Source organism: Osmerus mordax, chromosome 16, assembly GCF_038355195.1.
Source record: "Osmerus mordax isolate fOsmMor3 chromosome 16, fOsmMor3.pri, whole genome shotgun sequence".
Lineage (NCBI taxonomy): Eukaryota > Metazoa > Chordata > Actinopteri > Osmeriformes > Osmeridae > Osmerus > Osmerus mordax.
The window spans coordinates 1,784,196-1,809,175 of NC_090065.1; the positions used below are offsets into that span (position 1 = coordinate 1,784,196).

The 24,980-nt window shown below is 50.3% G+C and overlaps 1 protein-coding gene across 1 annotated transcript; it reads right to left on the bottom strand.

The window, feature by feature from the left end:
• Positions 1-12,725: 12,725 nt before the first annotated feature.
• fndc7a (fibronectin type III domain containing 7a) lies at positions 12,726-21,456 on the bottom strand. The gene is made up of 12 exons (XM_067253782.1): positions 21,237-21,456; positions 20,693-20,950; positions 19,226-19,483; positions 18,836-19,096; positions 17,726-17,980; positions 16,874-17,131; positions 16,277-16,534; positions 15,806-16,060; positions 15,012-15,278; positions 14,624-14,653; positions 14,365-14,401; positions 12,726-12,789 (listed from the first exon to the last, which is right to left on the bottom strand). The coding sequence occupies exons 1-11, from the start codon at positions 21,454-21,456 to the stop codon at positions 14,370-14,372; spliced, it is 2,352 nt and encodes a 783-aa protein (XP_067109883.1). The 3' UTR covers positions 12,726-12,789; positions 14,365-14,369.
• Positions 21,457-24,980: the final 3,524 nt, after the last annotated feature.

Sequence of the window (24,980 nt, forward strand, 5' to 3'; positions counted from 1 at the left end):
AGGGAGAGAGAGGGGAGGGAGAGAGAGAGAGAGGGGGGGGGGGAGGGAGAGAGAGGGGGGGGGAGTGAGTAAGGAGAGCAAGGTTGATAATGATCCTCTCTTACAGAGTCTTTCATCACAAAGACAGACAGGCAGGCAGAGAGATAGGCAGCTATCACTTGTCCTCTCACCTGTTTTCAACGACACGGCGGGGCTGGGGTCACTGTGGCAACCCCTGCTGAGCACCACCACGGTAACGCTGTAGTTCCGTCCGCAGTGCAGGGTGGTGAAGGAGCAGGAGGAGGAGTTGGAGGAGCAGTTCAGGGAGGCGCCGCCGGCGTCGGTGGCTGTGGCCAGGTACGCGTCCGCCCCGGAGAACGCGGTCCAGGAGACCGTGCCAACGCTGCCCTCGCACGCTAGGGACACGGCTACGCTGCTGGGGGGACAGGGACCTGCGGGGGGGAGGAGGAGAGGGGAGGGGGGAGGAGAGGGGAGAGGGGGAGAGGAGAGGGGAGGGGGGGAGAGGAGAGGGGAGGGAGGAGAAGGATATAGTATAATACAGCCCAGTATATTATTGCGTAGCACAGCAGGCTGTGTACCTGTGTTGAGGAGAACACACGTGACCCTCACACCTGTGACCCTCACACCTGTGACCCTAACACCTGAGACCCTCACACACCTGTGACCCTCACACCTGTGACCCTCACACCTGTGACCCTCACACACCTGTGACCCTCACACCTGTGACCCTAACACCTGTGACCCTCACACACCTGTGACCCTCACACCTGTGACCCTAACACCCGTGACCCTCACACACCTGGGACCCTCACACACCTATGACCCTCACACCTGTGATCCTCACACACCTGTGACCCTCACACCTGTGCAGCTGCTCACCTGTGGTCACGGTCTTCGTGGCGCTGGCGGAGCTGTTGCAGCCGCCGCGGGATGCCACGACGGAGATGTTGTACGTCTGACCGCACTGCAGGCCGGCCAGAGCGCACGCCGTTCCCCCGGAGCTGCAGGCGGCCGCAATACCATCCCCAGCCCTGGCGGTGGCGCTGTAGCTGAGCGGCTCGGCCGCAGCGCCCCAGCTGACCAGCAGAGAGTTATTACCACAGGAGAGGGTGGTGGACACGTTGACCGGGGCGCAGGGGGCTGGAGCGTGGGAGGGGGAGAATATTTTTTATTTTTATAAAAAATTAATGTGAGATTTGACACACAGGGAGGATGTACAGAAGAGGGGAAAATGCAACATTTTCAGTCCCTTGCAGAAGTCAAGAACCCAAGATTTTTTTACATTGTCCTCTATTTGAGCGGCAGTATCAAAGTGCAATTTAGAAGAAAACAATTATTTATCAATTATTTCACCATTTCATAGTTTTGCCCAAGACTTTTTCACCGAACTATATACTTCCTCAATATATTTGTATATACACGATATGGAGACAGCCCAGGCAGTGAGTAAACCTCAGCAGAACCCTGACTAAAAGCTGCAGTACCTGAGTCCTGCCTGAGGGGGGCGCTGGGAAGGCTGGCACAGGAGCCGTTGGAGGCGGTCACGCTGAAGTTGTAGGAGCGTCCGCAGACAAGCCCGTTGAGCAGGCAGGAGGGGGTGGAGGAGCTGCAGGGGGGCAGGGCCCCGTCCGGCCCCAGGATGGTCCCAGAGTAGGACACCGCGTTGGGGCTGGGAGACCAGGAGAGCAGGGCGGAGCCGTTGGAGCAGTCCAGCTGGCTGGAGAGGTTGGCTGGAGGGCAGGGCACTGCGGGGGGAAGACAAATACACACATTTCTATTTTCGGATGAGATCGCACACACCGTTTCCGCGGTAACGGGTCTGCGTTGTCGCAGAGGAGAGGGGAGGGGTGGGGAGGAGAGGAGAGGGGAGGGGGGCAGAGAGGGGAGGAGAGGGGAGGGGATGAGAGGAGAGAGGAGGGGAGCAGAGACATTACACACACACCTGACTCCATGCTGATGGGCGCGGAGGAGGCGGGGCAGCGGCCGTTGTCGTAGGTGACGATGACGGAGTAGGTGAGACTGCAGCTCAGCGCGGGGACGACACAGCTGCCGTTGCTGCTGCTGTTGCCGTTGGTGCTGCAGTTGAGGGTGGGGGCCCCCGCGGAGGACAGGGACACCACGTAGGAGCCCAACGCCTGCTGGCTCTGCCACTCCACCCGGACGTTGTTGGCTGCACAGTCCCTGAACGCCTCGACGTGGTCGGGGGGGCAGGGGGCTGAGAGGAGAGGAGGTGATGGGAGAGGAGGGCAGGGATGTTAAACCTCTGACATGAACAAGCATGCCGCTCCGTGCATCTGGACGACCTACCCATCTCCAAGGAGACCTACCCATCTCCAAGGAGACCTACCCATCTCCAAGGTGACCTACCCATCTCCAAGGTGACCTACCCATCTCCAAGGTGACCTACCCATCTCCAAGGTGACCTACCCATCTCCAAGGTGACCTACCCATCTCAAAGGTGACCAGGTTGCTCTGGGAGCTGTTGCACTTGAGGTTGCTGCCGATCACATAGGCGGAGTAGGTCTGGCCGCAGCGCAGGCCCTCCACGTCGCAGCGGCTGTCCATGCTCACACAGCTCTGTGACACGCCGTCGGCGTCCGTCGCCACCACGATGTAGAAGACCACGCCCTGGCTGGTGGTCCAGTTGAGGGTGGCGACGTCCGCTCTGCAGTCCGAGACAACCGACACATTGGTGGGGGGGCAGGGCACTGGAGGGGGGGGGGGGGGGGGAGGAGGAGGAGGGGGAGGGGGGGGTGATATTGTTGATGATTATAAAGGTTTCGCTGTTTTGATTAGTTATTTATGTGACATTATTCTATATATACATACTATACTTATTCTATATATAATTCATCATTATTATTGCACTGCACGTCCTTGGGTCCTGACAAATATACCTGGAACATCACACGATGCCCAGTTCTGGAGATAATCTTTCTTCTTATATTTCTTTACACATTCCTTATTATGTCTAATACCCCATCTCCCTCTCTCTCTCCCTCCACCCTCACCCCCCCCCTCCTCACCAGTCTCTGCCACCTGCCCCAGGACCCCCCTCCTCACCAGTCTCTGCCACCTGCCCCAGGACCCTGTCGCTGGTGCAGGTGTCGCCGTTTCTTGCGGTGACCCACACGCTGAGCACCTCCCCGCACGACACGCCCGTCATGGTGCAGTTGTTGTTGGTGGAGTTGCAGTTGTATGGGTCGCCCTTGTTACCCAGGGCCTCCATGGTGTAGGAGAGGGCGCCGGGGGCGGGGTCCCAGCTGGTTATCAGGACGTCCGACTGGCAGTCGGACGACGTCACCACGTTCTGGGGGGAGCAGGGGGCTGGGGGGGGGGGGGGGGATGTGTGAAGAAAGATTGTATTAAATATGTGCGAAAGCACACACAAACACACCACTCACACACATCACCCCCCCCCCTCCAAACACACAACCCTTCCGCACACACACATTCCCAACACAAACACCTCCCTCCCCTAAACACACACACACACCCCCCTCCCCCAGCCACACTCACAGGTATTGATGTGTTGGGGCGAGCTTGATTCGCTGTTACACTCAGTGCTGACGGCATAGACCGAGAACTCGTAGGATTTGCCGCAGCCGCTGTTGGCGAAGAAGCAGGCCAGGTCCACGGTGCGGCACTCCACAGTCTCGCCGCTGCTGGACAGCGACTTGCCCACGTAGTAGTTAGTGTTGTTGGTGGCGGCCCAGGAGAACACGAGACTGTTGCTGCGACACTCCGTGAAAGCCTCCTGCAGGACGGGGGCGCAGGGGACTGGGGGGGCGAGAGGGGGGGGGGGGGGAGGGTCAAAGGTCATATTGCATTTCATTAACGAATAAACCCATTGAAACAAGCAGACTCAAATTACGTTGTCACTCTCTGGGAGTCCACTCTTTGGGAGTCACTCTCTGGGAGTCACTCTCGGGGAGTCACTCTCGGGGAGTCACTCTCGGGGAGTCACTCTCTGGGAGTCACTCTCTGGGAGTCACTCTCTGGGAGTCCACTCTCTGGGAGTCCACTCTCTGGGAGTCACTCTCTGGGAGTCACTCTCTGGGAGTCACTCTCTGGGAGTCCACTCTCTGGGAGTCCACTCTCTGGGAGTCCACTCTCTGGGAGTCACTCTCTGGGAGTCCACTCTCTGGGAGTCCACTCTCTGGGAGTCACTCTCTGGGAGTCACTCTCTGGGAGTCACTCTCTGGGAGTCACTCTCTGGGAGTCACTCTCTGGGAGTCCACTCTGGGAGTCCACTCTGGGGAGGATCTTAGCTAGAATCGCGATTCGAACAGTTCAGCTACCTAGCTGTTAACTTTTTTTTTTTTTTGCGTCATGCACTAATTAGCATATTTGTGACGTCATGAGCACCTTTTAAATTTAAAACAAAAGTGAAGCAAATAAATGTAATTCTCTCTCTCCCCCCGCCCCCCCCCTTCCCCGGTCATGTGACCTCAGGGCAGACAGTGAGAGCGTGACAGCATAACCCTGTCCCTCCCATCTGATGGTTGACCTTTCACTTGACTCTCTGTTGAATACAAGCATGTATAGAACATATAGAAAACACCTGTATGTCTGGGGGGGGGGGGGGGGGGGGGGGAGTCCCTGGAGATCCAATCACAGGGATCAGTTGTTTGAGACGACCAAAGTCATAATGTCTCCCATGGGGAGTACAGTGTGTGTGTGTGTGTGTGGGTGTGTGTGTGTGTGTGTGTAATTATATATTGTATGTTTGAGATATTAGTACTAACAAAAGAACATGGGGGAGTGGGGGAGGGGGGTGGGGGAGGGGGGGTGATAGAGAGAAGGCCTAAACAAAGAACCCAGATTCTGAGCAGGAGAGAGAGGGAGAAAGGGAGGGAGATGGAGAGAGAGAGAGAGACAGAGAGAGATGGAGGTAGCCAGGGAGGGAGGGAGGGAGGGAGGGAGGGAGGGAGGGAGGGAGGGAGGGAGGGAGGGAGGGAGGGAGGGAGGGAGGGAGGGAGGGAGGGAGGGAGGGGCAAAGAGAAAGAGAGATGGAGGCAGTGAGTTGGGAGAAAAGCTAAAACAGAGAGAGAGAGAGAGAGAGAGAGAGAGAGAGAGAGAGAGAGAGAGAGAGAGACAGAGAGAGAGAGTTCCCCCTCACCTGTCTGGAAGGAGGTGGAGGTGTTGGAGGTGGCGGAGCAGTCGGCGGAGATGGCGGTGACGTCAGCGCGGTACGTCTGGCCGCACTGCAGCGAGGTGATCTGACAGGACGAGGAGGAGGACGTGCAGGACAGCGACGTGTCGTTGCTCCCGGTAACGCTAGCCTGGTAGGACACGGCCCCGAACACGGGCACCCAGGAGACGGTTACCATGCCGCTGGAGCAGTTGTACGACACCGAGATGGACGACACCGGGGTCATGGCTGGAGGAAGGGAGGAGAGAGGGAGGGAGGGAGGGTTAGTCCATCTGTCTGTCTGTCCGCCTGACTGTCTGTACATCCATCAATCCTCCACCCTCCCTACTCACTGGAGGTGGTGTAGTTGACGTTGCTGGGCTCTCCCGGGTCTCCGAAGGCGTTGACGGAGGACACCCCCACCGTGTAGGTGGAGCAAGGTTCCAGGCTGCTCAGGTCCATGAAGGTTCCTGTGGTGCTCTTCAGGTAGGGGGTGCTGCCTGGGGTTCCTCTTTTCAACACCTGGGGGGGGGGGGTGAGATCAGTGGTGGAACATCTTACACGTCGGGATGTCTAGATGTCTAGTTGTTGTTGCTGTTGTCGTGGTTACCTGGACCTGGTACTGGAGCACATTGGTGACCGGTTGCCAGCTGACCTTTGCTGAGCTGAGCCCTGTGGAGGTGATGGCTACAGTTGTGGGGGGCTGGACCACTGGAGGAGAGGAGGGGAAGGGAAGGGAGGAGAGGGGAGGAGAGGAGAAGGGAGGAGAGGGGAGGGGAGGAGAGGGGAGGAGAGGAGAGGAGGAGGAGAGGGGAGGAGAGGAGAGGGGAGGGGAGGGGAGGGGAGATTTCATCAAACCATTGAGGTAAAAGCACTGTAGAACATAGCAGAATCTGACATGACTTTGAGACTTCTACTAAATTAAACTTCAAACCCTAACTTCAAATCACCCCCCTTTGACTCCTGCTCTGCATCGAAGCAGGGAGGTCAATAGGCCTGCACACCACGGTTTGCCTGTCACTTACATGTTGTAATGGTCCTGACGTTGCTGGCGGCACCTAACCCGGCCTGGTTGGACGAGTAGACAAAGCATTTGTAGCTTGTTTTAGGAGTGAGGTTCTCCACCTGTCCGCTCAGAGTCGTATAGGTGTTGTTGTAAACCTCTTGGTTGTTGCCGTACTTCAACACGACCAAAATATACTGGTCGGCTCCGATAACATCGGACCACTCAAATCTTAAAGAGCTACTTGAAATAGCCTTGGAAAAAGTTATTTGCGATGTGGCGGGAACTGGAAAAAAAAAATATATTAGCCAGTTGCTGTAATAGCTTACTGCAGCCAACTTTATACTCAATGTACCGTAAATAAAAGTAGATATATTATTTGGATAGGCCTGTTGGAGGGTGATTAACTATTACCTGTCATCGCAATTTCCACCTTCTTGCACACCTCGGCAAAATAATACCAAACTTTGAGCGTGACATCGTACTTCGTCCCCGGTCGCAGACCTTGAACCAGCTTCTCTGTGCTGGTTGACGTCACGACCACCGGAGCAATATTCGTAGAGTTCACGACCCGTAGGTCCAGAATGTAGTTCGTTGCTCCAGAGTAAACGCTCCATTTAACATTCAGTGATGACGCAGAGGGTGACGTTATTGACGTGATTGGACAAGCTGGAAAAAAAGAGAAATGTGAAGCAGATAAGATACATTTGATGATAGGTTGAAGCACCTTGTTAAATTATTACTACTGCAGACATCCATGGGAGATCGAGCGGCAGAATCCTGTATATTTACGTGTAAGTGTAGAATGTAAATATTTTCATAATTAGAAAACTCAGACCAGCCTATTGAATGATTGTCAGGGAATAAAACAAGTTGCTAAAAAGTTTACTGCAGCTGTTGCAGAAGGCCTGTCCAGCCAACACCTGGAAGCTGTGTAGGACCTTACAACTGACCCTTCAAACAAAGGTCCAGAACCAGGATGTGGAACCCTCTCATGAAAGAACCACACTTAATGCAGCACACAGCACCTTATTGAACTGGAAAGCATTTTTTTCATGAAGGTATTCTCATATATTCTTGTATGCCACTAAGGGTTGAGTATAGCCTGTGTTACATGTGCACTTGTGCACCTGTGTATAAGACCATCTCCATGATGTCACAACTAACTCTAAAAAACACCAAACAAGTCCTTGATCTCTTCAGAGGGAAACGACACTCACCTGCCAAAACCTTCTGTACCTGAAAAAAACAAACACAAAAAAGCAAAGAAATGTGAAAACAACCTAAAACATACCTCACAAAAAAACTAATTTTATTTCGGGTAAAACACCAATATTCCTTCTAAGTGACAGTCAGTGGACACTTACCTGCGTCAGAGACAGAAGGGTGAAATATAGAAACAGAGTTCCCAGCATATCCATAATGTTTGTTCAGGTTTCAATAAGTTACATCCAGTGTGCTCTGGTCTGGGCGGAGGAGCTGTTCTGCTCACCTGCGAGCAGAGCTGAGGTAGATCATGCATGCCATAACCAATCACAGCATCCCAAACCAGCACAGGTAGACACCCAAAGCCTGTGGGCTTATTTCTGTAATGAGAAGCAGGCAAGGGTGTATTAGTGTGTGTGTGTGTGTGTGGGGGGGGGGGACTCCACATCCTTGCTGTAAATGAGTCATTCCACCACCATTTCACCACAGTCTTGTTTAATTAACAATACTGTCCATAACTGACAGACTTTCCTCTAAAGTTCTACAACAACGAGAATTCATATCTGAATATCTGAATATCTGAACCGGTTCAGGATGCTGTAAACCTAGAATGCTTCTGCGGTAGGAGCTGTTGGGTAGCAGAAGTGACTGGCGAGCTTGTGGAGGTGTTGGGTATTGTATCCTTGAAAGGGTCTAATACTGGAAGTTACAAATCCAATTGTGATTTTTTTTGTGAAATTGTGTAAAGATCCAAATGATCCTACTTCTCCCATGTGAGGAGTCTCCCAATATGAGTGTGTTTGAATTTGAAATGTTTGTGTTTTTGTGTGTGTTTGAGGGCATGGATGTATTCTGTGTGTGTGTGTGTGTGCGTGTGTGTGTGTGTGCGCGGGTAGACAACGTGTACGTGTCTGCGTCAGACGGTCTTTGTCAGGAAACAATGTGAGATTACTGTCATTGTTGACTGCTCTGACTTTGGAGACATACAGAGTTCTGAGGGAAAATGAATATGCCCTCGTCATTGAGAGACTGTAACTCAAGCCAGTATATTCCATCTTTAACACAAAGAGTTACAAAACGATTAAAGAGATTAAAGACTACGAGTTTTCTCTCTCTCCATCTCTCTCTCCATCTCTTTCTCCATCCCTCTCTCCATCTCTTTCTCCATCTCTCTCTCCATCTCTCTCTCCATCTCTTTCTCCATCCCTCTCTCCATCTCTTTCTACATCTCTCTCTCCATCTCTCTCTCCATCTTTCTCCATCTCTCTCCATCTTTCTCTCAATTCAATTCAATTCAATTGGCTTTATTGGCATTAAGAAACAAATGTTCATATTGCCAAAGCAACGGTGGAACCAAAGAACACAGCAACAATATTCTCTCTCTCCATCTCTCTCTCCATCTCTCTCTCCATCTCTCTCTCCACCTCTTTCTCCATCTCTCTCCATCTCTCTCTCCATCTCTCTCTCCATCTTTCTCCATCTCTCTCTCTCTCCATCTCTCTCTCTATTTACCATCTCTGTCACTGAACCCCAACTGTGCACCTGCAATCTCTCCTTCACTCTCTTTTGGTAGTTTGCTCTTGGTTTTGTTTCTCACAGAAACAGTGTACAGTTCATGTGTCACGGTTCACACGGTGTCTGAGCGCCGATCTGCGTCACCGGAATATTAGACTCACCTGTTTTGTGTTGACTCATTAGGATGGCTATATAAGCTGAGCTGTCGCTGACCTCGTTGTGAAGTCTTATTCTTTGTTCTGTTATCGATGGCCGTGTGGCGTTTGCCCTTTGTAAAGTTATCGTGCACTTTCATCCCAAAACGCAGACCCCTTGCCTGCTTTATCACATCATGTTTATTTTCATCCCGTTCACCTGTTTCAAATCAAGCGACACCATTTTTATTTTTATTATTTATTTTCTGACCCCCCTCATTCATCTTCTAGGTTACATTATGTGTAATCTGCTATTGAAGCCCAACAGTTCATCCATCACTGTTACCTCATCCAGTTCCATTCGAATCGATTCCGTCCTACGTCACATTATCATAACCGTGTCCAAAGCAATTCCGGTATCTGGAGATTATGTAAGAGAATGTGATAGCCTGTTGTGCTTAGAGCGTTGCGATGAAGATGCCGAGACAAAGCAGAAGCCTCACAATGCATTTCTCTCCCCCGCCTCCTCTCCCCCCTCCTCCTCTCCTCCTCTCCTCTTCTCCCCCGCCTCCTCTCCCCCCTCCTCCTCTCCTCCTCTCCCCCCTCCTCCTCTCCCCCCTCCTCCTCTCCTCCTCTCCCCCCCTCCTCCTCTCCTCCTCTCCCCCCTCCTCCTCTCCTCCTCTCCCCCCTCCTCCTCTCAGCAGGGTCTTTTGTCCCGGGCCTTGTGTGACACCGGGCCCATTCTCCTATGGAATGTGAAAGTGTGGTCCGCGGGCTTGTGTTCACCTACAGGTGTTTACCGTCAGCCGAGCACATGTGGGAGCTCGCTGGTTTCTGTATTTTGGCGCTGCGCGTGAAAGACCCCCACAGACACGTGTGTTAGACTGGGCTGGTGGTGAAATGTGCTGCTAACATAACTGGCCATCGGTTGTTTTTGTGTAATTATGTTTTGGTTTGTTAGTTATTTACTTGGTTAGTTGGTTTCTTGATTTGTTTAGTGTTAGGGACAATAACTTAGTTTGTTATTTCGTTAGGCCGACATTTGCATTGTATGCATGTATTGTTTTAATATCAAACAACTTTGTTGACATTATGTTGTGTCTTGGAACACAAACAACATTTTTCTGAATATGAATAAGATATGAGAACAGTTGAGTATCCTACAGGATTTAGATAATATATATTTCTTAGTTGATGAATCTTAAATGGATACACATCAGAATGGAACTATTTTGTAACCCGAATTTCCCCATTGTGGGACGAATAAAGGTTTATATTATCTTATCTTATCTTAACAAAAGATAGAACCCTTTCCAGAACCACATTCATCATTCTTTCTGACATGGAAACTGTACATTCTGGAACATTCTCTCTCTATTGTTACAAATGGTTTAATATATCATGTTTTCAAAAAACATGTTTTTTTTTTTTTTTAGGTGTCACTCTTATCCACCCTGAACGAGGGGAGTACCCCTTCTCTCATGTCTCACAGCCATACTGCACACAAACATTAACACCAAACACTGTTATGTAGCAATTTCAGGGAGTCTTTTCATTGTTTGAATGAAATCAAGTCAGGCAAGTGACACCTCTCACTCATCCATCTCTCCCTTCCTCACTTCATCACAACCCCTGTCACGTTCCCTCCTTTGTCTCTCCTCTCTCTCTCTCTCTCTCTCTCTCTCTCTCTCTCTCTCTCTCTCTCTCTCTCTCTCTCTCTCTCTCTCTCTCGCTCTCTCTCGCTCTTTCGTTGATAGCTATCCAGACTTGGCAGAGGTGAGGGACCGTCCCAGAAGGTTAGTAAATCTATCCTCTCTCCTTCCGAGGACAAAGGCCTCTCAGCTGGCTGGGCTCGTGCTCTGATCAAGCTGTCCCCTCGCTCGTCCATTCACACACCTGACTCTGTTATGGCGTCGAGGCCTGATCAAAGAGACGTGCTTGTTTACTCTAGTGTGCTGTCCCCAGGGACGAGCCGTCACTGGTGACGAGCCGTCACCGGGCACCAAGGACAAGCCGTCCCCAGGGACGAGCCGTCACCGGGCACCAAGGACAAGCCGTCCCCAGGGACGAGCCGTCACCGGGCACCAAGGACAAGCCCACGGACGAACCGTCACCGGGCACCAAGGACAAGCCGTCCCCAGGGACGAACCGTCACCGGGCACCAAGGACAAGCTGGGGTTGCTTGATTTGTTTAGTGTTGAGGACATTAACTTAGTTTGTTATTTTGTTATGCCTACATTCGCATTGTATGCATGTATCGTTATAATATCAAACAACTCTATGTTGACATTGTGTTGTTGTGTCTTGGAACACAACATTTACATTTAGTCATTTAGCAGACGCTCTTATCCAGAGCGACTTACAGTAAGTACAGGGACATTCCCCCGAGGCAAGTAGGATGAAGTGCCTTGCCCAAGGACACAACGTCATTTGACACAGTCGGGAATCGAACCAGCGACCTTCTGATTACAAGCCCGTCTCCCTCACTGCTCAGCTACCTGACTCCCACACAAACACACAAACAAAACATTTCTGAATATGAATAAGATATGAGAACAGTTGTGTGTCCTACAGGGATTATATATACCTTTGTGTGTCCTACAGGGATTATATATACCTTTGTGTGTCCTACAGGGATTATATATACCTTTTTATTAGTTTATGAATCTTAGATGGATACACACCAGAACGGAACTATTTTGTAACAAAAGATAGAAGTGAAGTTCCATGAAGTGCTTCTTGTAACCACAAATCATTCTTTCTGACCTGAAAACTGTACATTCTGGAACATTCTGTATTGTTACAAACGGTTTAATATATCCTGTTTTTAAAAAACATGTTTTTTTTTAGGAGTGTCACTCTTATCCACCCTGAACGAGGGGAATACCCCTTCTCTCATGTCTCACAGCCATACTGTACACAAACATTAACACCAAACACTGTTACGTTGCAATTTCAGGGAGCCTTTTTATTGTTTGAATGAAATCAAGTCAGGCAAGTGGATCGAAGGATCCGTTCTAACCCCAGCAATCTGATCCGAGTCCTCATCTATTACATTTATATCTCCGGGCAGGTGTGTCAAATACAGCTGGCCCATTTCTGCAGCGACCTGTTCAGGCTGGAGCCCACGATGAGTGACCCGTGTGCACACACCTGTGGAGGCGCTCTGCTATGGGGCGGCCTAGGTTCTGGAAGGTTCTTTAGTCTTGTAATAAAACCTGTTTATATGTTAATATTGTAAAGGTGATATCTGTTGGGGTGAGGCCACAGTTTCATACACTTTCTCGTGGTTCATATCACACTGATATTTTATATTCATGGCATTGAAGAAAACTTAGTAGAAAAGGAAATAGTTAATCAGCTAGAGGTTAGCAGAACAGGTCAAAGATGTCAGATCTTATAGGTAACAAAAACAGAATTTGCAGACATGCTAAACAGACAGTTCTAAAATGGGTAATGGTTCTAGAATGGGTAATGGTTCTAGAATCGGAAATATATCGAAGAGCAGCAGAATCATAGAGAATGTATCATTCACAAGCTTTGATTTCACTTCAGTGTAGAAGAAAGTGTGTTGAATTTATCTGAAAATTCCACGCATCTCTCACACAACAGACAGTCCAGCATGTGGACACTATTTATCCATTAGCATACGTGAGGTTTACAAAAAAGCAAAAAGGCACTTAGTAGGAAACAAAGGAAAAACAAAGAGTTTGCGTATAAAATGTTTCCATGTTTTAATTGTTTCACTTTTTAGTTGTTTGAGTGTCGGGCACTTCCTGTCCGTGTGCTTGGACTTCCTGTGGGACAGGAACAGGAAGACAGGTCAGAGGTCAGTTGACATCACGTCTCTACACAAGAGAGAGTCCGTCTCCTTTCACTTCTTCTACACAGAGGAGCCCCCGAACACCCTGGCTGTAAAACTCCTCAACCATGTCACGTTTCACTAACACCTCTCACTCATCCCTCTCTCCCTTCCTCCCTTCATCTCAACCCCTGTCACGTTCCCTCCTTTGTCTCCCCTCTATCTCTCCCTCCCTCTCTCTCTCCCTCTGCTGTCACCAGGGAAGAGCTGTCCCAAGGGACGAGCCATCACCAGGCACCAGGGAGGAGCCGTCACCAGGGAGGAGCCGTCACCAGGCACCAGGGAGGAGCCGTCACCAGGCACCAGGGACGAGCCGTCACCAGGGACGAGCCGTCACCAGGGACGAGCCGTCACCAGGGACGAGCCGTCACCAGGGACGAGCCGTCACCAGGGAGGAGCCGTCACCAGGGAGGAGCCGTCACCAGGGAGGAGCCGTCACCAGGGACGAGCCGTCACCAGGGACGAGCCGTCACCAGGCACCAAGGAGGAGCCGCCATAGATATATATAAAGGGTAGATGTCTTGTCCGGATTGCCGGACAACGGAGTCGAACGTCCGCACATGGTGGCCATCTTGCTACAGTCAACTCGCTCACCCATAACATTGTGTTGATGCTACATGTACTTTTTAAATTACCATAACTTGCTAAATTTTCAACCGATTTTGAAACGGTTTGGTTTGTTATCAACGTCAGAGATGTTGTTATGCCACTGCATACTTATGAATAATTATGTTTTTTTTATAGAATAGAAGTATGCAGTGGCATAACAACATCTCTGACGTTGATAACAAACCAAACCAAAATCGGTTGAAAATTGAGCAAGTTATGGTCATTTAAAAAGTAAGACATCTAGTCTTTATATATATCTATGGGAGCCGCCACCAGGCACCAGGGACGAGCCGTCACCAGGGACGAGCCGTCACCAGGCACCTGGTACGAGCCGTCACCAGGCACCTGGTACGAGCCGTCACCAGGGACGAGCCGTCACCAGCCACCTGGTACGAGCCGTCACCAGGCACCTGGTACGAGCCGTCACCAGGGACAAGCCGTCACCAGGCACCTGGTACGAGCCGTCACCAGGGACGAGCCGTCACCAGGCACCTGGTACGAGCCGTCACCAGGGACGAGCCGTCACCAGGCACCTGGTACGAGCCGTCACCAGGGACGAGCCGTCACCAGGCACCTGGTACGAGCCGTCACCAGGGACAAGCCGTCACCAGGCACCAGGCACGAGCCGTCACCAGGGACGAGCCGTCACCAGGCACCTGGTACGAGCCGTCACCAGGGACAAGCCGTCCCTCTCTGTTCTGAGAGATGCCACTCCTCTGTCTGGTGTTCACGTTGTAATGATGCGGATGTTTGTCTTTACGAAAGGATCCACTCCACCTGTCTCTGGAGGTGAGAGCCATGGCTGCCCTCACTGGCTATCTAACACAGTGGCTCTGATTGGGTGTTTCTTTAAATCTGTGTGTTGGTGGAGTTATGAATGAGTTAAAAAATAGTCGCTCACTTTGTCTAATCCAAGCTTCGCTTTCCCCGGTAGATCACTGAAAGAAACAGAAAAAGATTTATTTTGTAAACATAGTTTCCCATTAGTATAGTATCTGTTACACTTGGATAATTCCCAATGATAATAATTCCCAGATGATTCAACTACAGCCTGGTTAGTTCAACTATGTAATTACTGTACCATTTAATACACATTTTAAAAGTAGAAAATAGGTGTATTGTGTTGTATGAGTTGGCTGAGGTGTGTACAGGTCACTCACCCATCCCCACGTTGCTCCCTGCACAGGACACTGGGGGAAGACAGGAGCACATTACAAATACACACCCATTATCTCACACAGTCACACACACACACACATTATCTCACACAGTCACACACACACACACACACACATTATCTCACACAGTCACACCCACACACATTATCTTACACACAGTCACACACACATTATCTTACACACAGTCACACACACACACTTACTCCCACAACACAACATGGTCTGGTTTGACAAACAGTCAATCTACCACAACCTAACTACAGGACATGACTGTGTATCTGGATTGATTGCTCATTACTCACATACATACACACAAACAAACACACCCCTTCACCCCCCCTGTCCTCCCCCCTGCCCCCCCCCCCCTCACCAGAGTACATCCTCTGGGGGCAGAAGTGGACGGGCCCCCCGCCAGGCCCCAGGGGGGCCACCACCACCGTGTAGACGTCCCCGCAGGCCACCTCCTGGATGTCGCAGGAGCTGGCTCCAGCCGCTGGGCTGCAGGTGTAGTTGGCCCCGGTGCCGTACAGGTCCACCGTGTGGTTCTGGAGCGCCGGCGGCCCTGAGGAACGCCACAGCACCCGCAGGGAGCTGTTAGCCATCCTGTAGAGCTTCACACTGCTGGGACAGCAGGCGCCTGGGGCGAGGGAGGGAGGAGAGAGCAGGAGAGAGAGAGAGAGGGTGAGAGACAGACAGGTAGGAGAGAGGAGAGAGAGGGTGAGAGACAGACAGGTAGGAGAGAGGAGAGAGAGGGTGAGAGACAGACAGGTAGGAGAGAGGAGAGAGAGAGAGGGTGAGAGACAGACAGGTAGGAGAGAGGAGAGAGAGAGAGGGTGAGAGACAGACAGGTAGGAGAGAAGAGAGAGAGAGGGGGTGAGAGACAGACAGGTAGGAGAGAGGAGAGAGAGAGGGTGAGAGACAGACAGGTAGGAGAGAGGAGAGAGAGAGAGAGTGAGAGACAGACAGGTAGGAGAGAAGAGAGAGAGAGGGTGAGAGAGAGAGGGTGAGAGAGAGAGAGAGAGAGAGAGAGAGAGAGGGTGAGAGACAGACAGGTAGGAGAGAGGAGAGACAGAGAGGGTGAGATGGATGCTTACCCTGGACAGCCGTGATAACAGTTTGGGTGTGTGTGTGTATACGGCCGTGTGTGTGTGTGTGAACACTCACTGGAAGAGAAGCCGTGATAGGAGCACTGGGCCTTGTGTCCCGTCCTGCTGACGGCCTCCAGACTCACGCTGTAGTTGGTGCCACACGTGATGCATCCCAGCAGGCAGTGCGTGTCCAGCGTGTGACACTTGGCGTGTCCCCGTGGCGACGAGAGCGCCGTGATGTAGGAGCGGGCCCCGAGGGCGGGGGACCAGGTGACGTTGGTCATGGCCTGGGTCACCTGGTCTACCGTCAGGGAGGACGGACAGCAGGGAGCTGGAGGGAGGGGGGGGGAGGAGAGAGGGAGGGATGGAGGGAAAGGGGGGGAGGAAGGAGAGAGGGAGGGATGGAGGGAGAGGGGGGAGAGAGGATGGAGAGAGGGAGGGATGGAGGGAGAGATTGAGTGTGCTGGTTTTTTGTGTATTTTTTCACATTTCTTCTGTAGCTGGTGTGTCCATGGTGTGTGTGTGTCCATGGTGTGTGTGTGTGTACCGGTCTCCAGGGCCAGGCTGTAGCTGGGCAGGCTGTGTCCGGCGGGGGAGCTGGCGACCACGCTGACGTCGTACGACACTCCGCAGGGCAGTGGGCTGAGCTGGCAGGACGAGGAGCTCGTCGCGCAGGAGTGGCTGTCGCTGCGGCCCACCGCCGAGGCAACGTAGGTGGCGTTGGGGTCGTTGGGGGTGGTGAAGACCACGGTCACACTGGAGGAGTTGGTCTGGGTCACGTTGACGATCTCGGGAGTACAGGGGGCTGGGGGGGGGAGAGAGTGAATGACCTGTTTTGGGAATTTTTCAGGATATGGTAACTGTAGCTTGTGTGTGTGTGGTACCTGTAGCTTGTGTGTGTGTGTGGTACCTGTAGCTTGTGTGTGTGTGTGTGTGGTACCTGTAGCTTGTGTGTGTGTGTGGTATCTGTAGCTTTGGTGTGTGCTACCTGTAGCTTGTGTGTGTGTGTGGTATCTGTAGCTTTGGTGTGTGCTACCTGTAGCTTGTGTGTGTGTGTGCTACCTGTAGCTCGTGTGTGTGCTGGGAAGGTGTGTGTGTGGTACCTGTAGCTCGTGTGTGTGCTGGGCAGGTGTGTGTGTGGTACCTGTAGCTCGTGTGTGTGCTGGGCAGGTGTGGTTGCATCCTCTCAGCTCGCTGCAGGGGGTGACGATCACGCTGAACACGCTGCCGCAGCGCAGGTCTGACAGCGCGCACACCGGCGCCGTGTCGTTACAGTGGATGACATCATCACTCTGCGCCGCCGTGGTCTCGTACAGCTCCGCCCCCCGCACCGGCGACCACGTGATCTCCAGGGTCTCTGTGGAGACCAGTGCTATGACAACGTCCTCCGGACAGCAGGGAACTGGAGGAAAAGAGAGGAAAGTGTGAGAGTGCCCATACTCCACGTGTGTGTCTCCTGTACGTGTGTGTGTGTCTCCTGTACGTGTGTGTGTGTGTGTCTCCTGTACGTGTGTGTGTGTCTCCTGTACGTGTGTGTGTGTCTCCTGTACGTGTGTGTGTGTCTCCTGTACGTGTGTGTGTGTCTCCTCCACGTGTGTGTGTCTCCTGCACGTGTGTGTGTCTCCTGCTTGTGTGTGTGTGTGTCTCCTCCACACATGTGTGTGTGTCTCCTCCACATGTGTGTGTGTGTCTCCTCCACATGTGTGTGTGTGTCTCCTCCACACGTGTGTGTGTCTCCTCCACATGTGTGTGTGTGTCTCCTCCACATGTGTGTGTGTGTCTCCTCCACATGTGTGTGTGTGTCTCCTCCACATGTGTGTGTGTGTCTCCTCCACACATGTGTGTGTGTCTCCTCCACACGTGTGTGTGTGTCTCCTCCACACATGTGTGTGTGTGTCTCCTCCACATGTGTGTGTGTGTCTCCTCCACATGTGTGTGTGTGTCTCCTCCACACATGTGTGTGTGTGTCTCCTCCACATGTGTGTGTCCTCCTCACTGGTGGTGTAGTTGAGCACGTCCCCCTGCGGGCTGGCCCCAGCCTGGTTGTAGGCGAACACGGTGGTGAGGTAGGTGTAGCCGCAGGAACAGGAGAAGCTGCAGGAGGTGCTGGTGGTGTTGCACAGCTGCTCCGCCCCATCATCTCTCTTCACGAACGCGATGTAGAACTCCGCCGACACCACCTCGCTCCACAACACCCAGCAGTCGCCCGGAGGACGCTCCTCCACCCAGATACGCTCAGGGGGGCACGGGACTGGGGAGAGGGGGAGGGAGGGGGGGAGGGAGGGAGGATGAAGAGAGATAGATCAATACATACATGTGTGTGTGCATGTATGTGTTAGCATGTGTCTGTGTGTGTGTGTTAGCATGTGTCTGTGTGTGTGTGTGTGTTAGCATGTGTGTGTGTAACTGATTTAAAATTCTTGTACTTGCAGCGAAATATATTATTGTTGCTTGCTTTTCTACTGGTACACTCTTGCACTTTTTGAGGTTCATGTTGTTTAATTGTAACTTGTTTAACTACATGCTCTTGTGGTTCTGGCCTTTGGCACTTTTTTGTTTTTTCACAATGTATGCTTCATGTTTTGGCTACCTGCAATGTCTGGGGCTATCTCGTTGTTATGATCAGTGACCTATGCACTTTGTAAAGCTCTCTCTTGGAAGTCGCTTTACATTACATTTAGTGATTTAGCAGACACTCTTATCCAGAGCGTCTTACAGTAAGTACAGGGACATTCCCCCCGAGGCAAGTAGGGTGAAGTGCCTTGCCCAAGGACACAACGTCATTTTGCACGGCAGGGAATCGAACCAACAACCTTCTGTTTAATAGCCAAACTCCCTAACCACTCAGCTATCTGACCGCTTGGGATAAAAGCGTCTGCTAAATGTGTAAATGTAAATGTGTGTGTGTGTTAGCATGTGTGTGTTAGCATGTGTGTGTGTGTTAGCATGTGTGTGTGTGTTAGCATGTGTGTGTGTGTGTGTGTGTTAGCATGTGTGTGTGTGTGTGTGTTTGTGTTAGCATGTGTGCGTGTGTTAGCATGTGTGTGTTAGCATGTGTGTGTGTGTTAGCATGTGTGTGTGTGTGTTAGAATGCAGGCCCACTCACAGGTAGAGACGTCCTGTGGCTGCGACGGGTCGCTGGGCCCGGCCTTGTTCTCTGCCGTCACGGTGACGGTGTGGTTCTGACCGCAGACCACCGGGTCGATGATGCAGTAGCTGTCTACTGATGAGGTGCAGTTCTGGCCGGTGGTGGAGCGAGCAATGTAGTCCTCAGCACCACGCACCATCGACCAGTACACCACCATCCCCACCGAACGACCCTGGCTCTGGGTCAGTTGCACCTGGATGGAGTCAGGGGTGGGAGGACCTGGGGGTGGGGTGGGGGGTGGACAGGACAATCAGCTGACCATACAGGAATCACTTAACCTCTGACCCCCCCACCCCCAACTTAACCCCATCCCTCCGCCTCCCCCCCCCCCCCCCCCCCCCCGCTCACGTGTGATCTGAGAGACAGTCTGGTCTTCTCCGGGGCGACCCTGGGGGTCCCAGGCGGTGGCCTTGATGGAGTACATGGTGCCGGGCTCCAGGCTGTCGAAGGTGAAGGACGGCGCGGTGGAGTTGACCTTCAGCCGCGAGTCGGAGCCCTGGCGGATGATGCACAGCGTGTACAGGACGGCGTGTTCCACCGGGGCCCACGTCACCCGGATGGTGCCGTTGCTAGGAGACGTGGAGTTCAGCTCCGGGGCAACCACGACTGGAGACGACGCGGGCAGGAGAGGAGAGAGAGGAGGATTGGTGAACGGATAGATGGATGAGTGGATGGATGGATGAGTGGATGGATGGATGAGTGGATGGATGGATGAGTGGATGGATTGATGAGTGGATGAGTGGATGGATGGATGAGTGGATGAGTGGATGGATGGATGGATGAGTGGATGAGTGGATGGATGGATGAGTGGATGAGTGGATGGATGGATGGATGAGTGGATGGATGGATGCAAGGTGGATGACACACAGGTACTCACATCAATAAATTACATAACTACAAGCACAATGACCAGCCGAACGAATACACACCCATCCCAGGACTTTTAACAACAGAAAACACACAAGCAGAACACCTCTAATAAAAGCAAAGAGAAGATAAAAGAACTGTTATTAAAACTGCCACCGGTCGTCAACCTCACACAAAACAAGTGAGGAGGGGTGAAACGGAGCCCATGTCATCGTGTTACGTCCAGGATCCTTGGGGAGAAGAGACAACCTAGTTCTCAAGGTTTCTGCTTTCATACAGTGAGGAGAGGGAAGGGGTGAGGTACGGTAACCAGACCGATAGGCCCTGGGGCCTGGGACTGCCATCCTCTCAATGCTGGGGTGGAACCAGGCCTCACCAGGGAGACCAGCACACTGGTGGGGGCGCACCCAGGATCAGAGGAACGCCCTACGCTTATCACTATCTTGAATAAACAACTTTAATTTTAGGAGTCTGAATTAGTTATGGGAGGGAGGGGGGAGGGAGGGAGGGGGAGGAGGGAGGGGGGAGAGGTGGAGTTTAATTGTCTGTGTTTTCAAAACTCATAAGTGTTTCTATAGTTATATCTAAAGGTGTTTTTCCAGGTATATATCCTGGTGTTTCTACAGGTATATTACCATATTTCTAAAGGTATAACTAAAGGTGTTCCTACAGGTGTATCTACAGGTGTTCCTATAGGTGTATCACCAGGTGTTCCTACAGGTGTATCTCCAGGTGTATCTCCAGGTGTTCCTATAGGTGTATCACCAGGTGTTCATACAGGTATATCTCCAGGTGTATCTCCAGGTGTATCTACAGGTGTTTCTCCAGGTGTATCTACAGGTGAATCTCCAGGTGTTCCTACAGGTGAATCTCCAGGTGTTCCTACAGGTGTTCCTACAGGTGTTCCTACAGGTGTTCCTACAGGTGTTCCTACAGGTGTATCTTTACCTGTTGTGATCTGGACGGCGGGCCATGAGGGCTGACTTCTTCCTCCTGAGTTGACGGCCATGACGTTGATGGTGTACTCTGTGTACGGATTCAGGTTCAGCACTGTGCCGGGCGAGCTGGTTACCATGGTTTCAGTCAAAATGTCCCCCGACTCCGCACGAAGGATGTAACCGGTCGCCCCGGAAACCTCTCTGAAGACCACAGTGATGCTGTCGCTTTGCTTGGAGTAGGCCTGATCGATGGATGGGACCTCGGGAGCTGGGGGTCACACACACACATGTATAAATACATACACACACCCACATTCACACACACATTTACACACACACACACAGGGTAATTTCATAAAATGTTCCTCCCCCTTAAATAATTAAGCATAATCCCATCATCATCATCCTCCTCTTCATTCAAGTTCAATCTCTAAACACATCACAAAGTAATAACATTCAGAGAGATGATCGCTGGACATCTTTTTAAATAATTCAATAATTAAAACTACACTGGATCGTTCATGTTTCACAGTAGAACCGGTGTCCACACACACCAGTGGTCTCGACGGTATTTGCGCTGCTCAGCACGTTCAAGGACTGGTCCATGGCCTCCACCTGCATGGTGTACAGCGTGTTGGGAGACAGGGAGTTCACTGAGCCCATAACCGAGTTCCCGCTGAACTGGGCGAAGACGGACGGCTCGGGAGAGTTCTTGGGCGTAGCGGTGACCTTGTACGAGCTCGCGCCGGCGTGGCCGCTCCATCGCACCGTCATGCTTTTAGACGTTACGGTGAACACAGACAAGGTTATGTCTGTGAAATACACACACATACACAACAAATACAATCTATTATTATTCATATCAATTACATATATTCGTTTAATTCCTTTCAGAAGGTCAATAGTGTTGGAAGTTTACATTTTTACAGACATAGCTTAATTAAACTCGAGTCAATCTAATTATTTTCGGTTTGAAGTTGTTGAGGTAAATTAAAAGATTATTACCGTTTTGTGCTGCACATATCTAGAAATAAAAGTTTGAATACAATTGTTAGTTTTTCAATCATAAATACTTGAAATAGCTCCCAAATTGTCCAGGATATCTTTTCAAGGGTCATAGTGGCCGTTGCCATTAGACCACGGGGGAAATTACACCGTGAACCCGTATCATGTTCTCTGTGCATGGATGGTAACAGGCTGCAATTCTTTCTCTTCACTCAGCACAGATTTCAGAACTGGTATTTTTTTCAGGTCTGAATGAATTTGTCTATTGAGCAGAGGTAGGGCATGTAGTGTGCAGTTGTTGAAAGCCATCTTTTTCAAAAGAGCCACTGTTCTTATTTTCCACCTTTTATTTGTAGCCTACACGTAAGTGAATAACGGTATTGTTACAAAAGCACGTCAATGTGAACAAATGACAAATATTTGACTGTGAAAATATTAACAATCAAAAACTTTTTAAAATATGTGTGTAAAGTATCTTACCTGTGTTAAGCTGAATAAAAGGCAAAGTTTTAAAACTTTAAAATGTGTTTCTTCCATTCTTCAAGTGTTGCGCCGTTGCCTTCGGGCTACTCTGTTTGAAGCTGTCCGTCTATGTCTTCAGGGGTACAGTAGGAGATTAACTTTACCTTTTTTTTGGGAAACGACAGGTCCTTTATTGTTTCAGCGAATACCAAGAGCCCTGGCGCGTGACCCCTCCCCCAGATAGCACGCCAGCGGGCCTATCAGCGCGAGCGGAGGACACGAGACTCACCTGAGTGCGTGTTGAATGGAACTAATTGGATAAGAAGGAGGACCAATTTGCCTCGAGCTAGACAGTGCAGTGAAAAACGTGAAATCTGTTTGAAACTGTTTCACTGTTTTACTTTTTCCATTACTGGGCTACATTTGTAGCCAATTTGATGGGTGAAGTGTACAAAATAGTTATGCTACTTTACAAAACTTCAATTTATGTATGGATAAAACTGTTTCCAATAGTGTTGAAATCAGACTACTGATTACCTCAACCTCATGTCTTCATCTAATAACGTTTTTAAACGTCTAAAATACATAATTTATATACAAAAATATCACTTTATTAAAAATACATATTGGATAGATGAATAGGTACATGTTTCCATTCTGCTGCGCGCTCCGAAAGCAGCAGCGGAACATTATGACCCCATTCTTTCTTTCTGTTAAAAGTTTCTGCCCTGCGGGTGAGTTGTGGTCCCCCATAGGAGTTGCACTTGTTGATATCCACCAAGATGTTTTTCTACACTGTAGTTCTCAGACAAAGACAGCGTGTCTTTCACCCTCTCTGTGACTTTCCACACAGTCCATCACTGCAGGGGCAAAGCACCAAACACAAATGTCTTCAAAGGCCTACTGAACATCATAAGTCGTCTAATATTGTGTCATGTTTTTAGGCTATTTGACATAGGGGCCTATGCGTCCCCTATTGTATAAACGTTTCTTCAACACCACTTTCGCAGACTCGTTTATCAGACTAACGTGACAAATGTCAACAACAAAAAACTGTCACCTATACACCTACCCAATGTAAGTAACGACAAACACCCTATATGCTAACACTAACCCTAGTTTTGGTGTTGACGTTTAATGGTCTCTTAAGATTGACAATGTCCTTACTGCCCTGCCCCAAACCTGCACCCAGAAGTGGTGGTTTTGTAAAGTGTGGTATAAGGATAATTTATTGTCATTCCAAAAACATGGTACATGAGCTGGAACGAAATTAGGTAGCCTACTGAGGTCCGGTTAACCACTCACAAATAAATAACTAAACTAATCATCATAAATAAATACAATAAATACACCAAATCATACACAAATAAACCAATCATACACACACACATAGATACATACTAAATGAACCTGAGAAATTAGCAGCATAGTAAAACAATTTAGTGTAACTTTAGGTCCAAAGTTCAGTTTGTCAGTTCTGGGGTGTGGCAGAGTTAATAAGTCTGACAGCTTCTTGGGAGAAGCTGTTCTTTAACCTGGTAGTTCGGGTTCTGATGCTGGGCAGCCTCCTGCCTGAGGGAAGAGTAGCAAATAGTGGGGGGTCAGATGGCTGAGCGGTTAGAGAGTCGGGCTAGTAATCAGAAGGTTGTTGGTTCGATTCCCGGCCGTGCAAAATGACGTTGTGTCCTTGGGCAAGGCACTTCACCCTACTTGCCTTGGGGGAATGTCCCTGTACTTACTGTAAGTCGCTCTGGATAAGAGCGTCTGCTAAATGACTAAATTTAATGTAAATGTAAATAGTATGATGCCTACAAGGAATTCCTTTTTTTTTGGGGGGGGGGGGGGGGGTGGGGGGGTAGGGGGGTATGAGGGGATAGGGGGCATGGGGAGGAGGGGGGGGAACGATCGTGTGCCCCTGACTTTCACACCAGACTAACAATCCTGCTTCGTACACTGACTCCCTCCACCAGAGACTGTGTCTCCTCGTCTGAGCTGACAGAGAAACCTGTCATCACAGGTGGTCCACATTCTACCTTCCCTGCTGCAGCCGTACACCTGCTACCTGCAGTCTAGGTGGTCTGGCCTGTAGCTTGTGTGTGTGTGTGTGTGTGGAATGAGATAGAGAGGGGGAGAGAGGGAGATCACATTTTAGCCTGTGGGGGTCATGGTCCACTGGTCCCTTAATGTCAATGTACTTCTCTTTCTCTCCCTTTCTCTCTGTACTTCTCACACACACACACTGGAGGAAATCCAGCTTGACGTAATGAATACATTGACACCTAAGTCAAGGAGCAGTTTCACACCTCTGGGAGTTAGGATGTAAGTTTTCACTCGTCAGTCAGACAGGAAAATTACTGAAGAGCTCTCTGCCGGCCAGAGATCACTCTGAGAACAATGCCCTCAAATAATTCAATAAACAAACATGACAAACATGTTTTTATTATTCGGGTCAGGAAAATTTGAGAGGAGCGTGAATATCCAGTAGTTTCAACTACTGACTCTAGCTAGCATTGTAGGTCAGTGTGGCTATACTGTATGTCTAAACATGTCCACCTACCATGACCAGAACATCAGTGTAATTTTCCCCACGTCTGAAAGTTGCAATTTCAGCTTGTCTGAGGGTTCTTAAGAGTAATGAATGTGTTTCTGAGAAAATACAGAACATACTGTATAATGGGCCTTTGGTCAGTTTATGAGTGTGTGTATGTGTGTTGGTACAGTTTGTGTGTTCATGTTAAGAGATATCAGATCTTCAAACAATCAGAGAGGACCGTCCAGGAATTTTGCCCGGAATCCTCATCCTTCCTTTCCGACACCAAACAAACAACAAG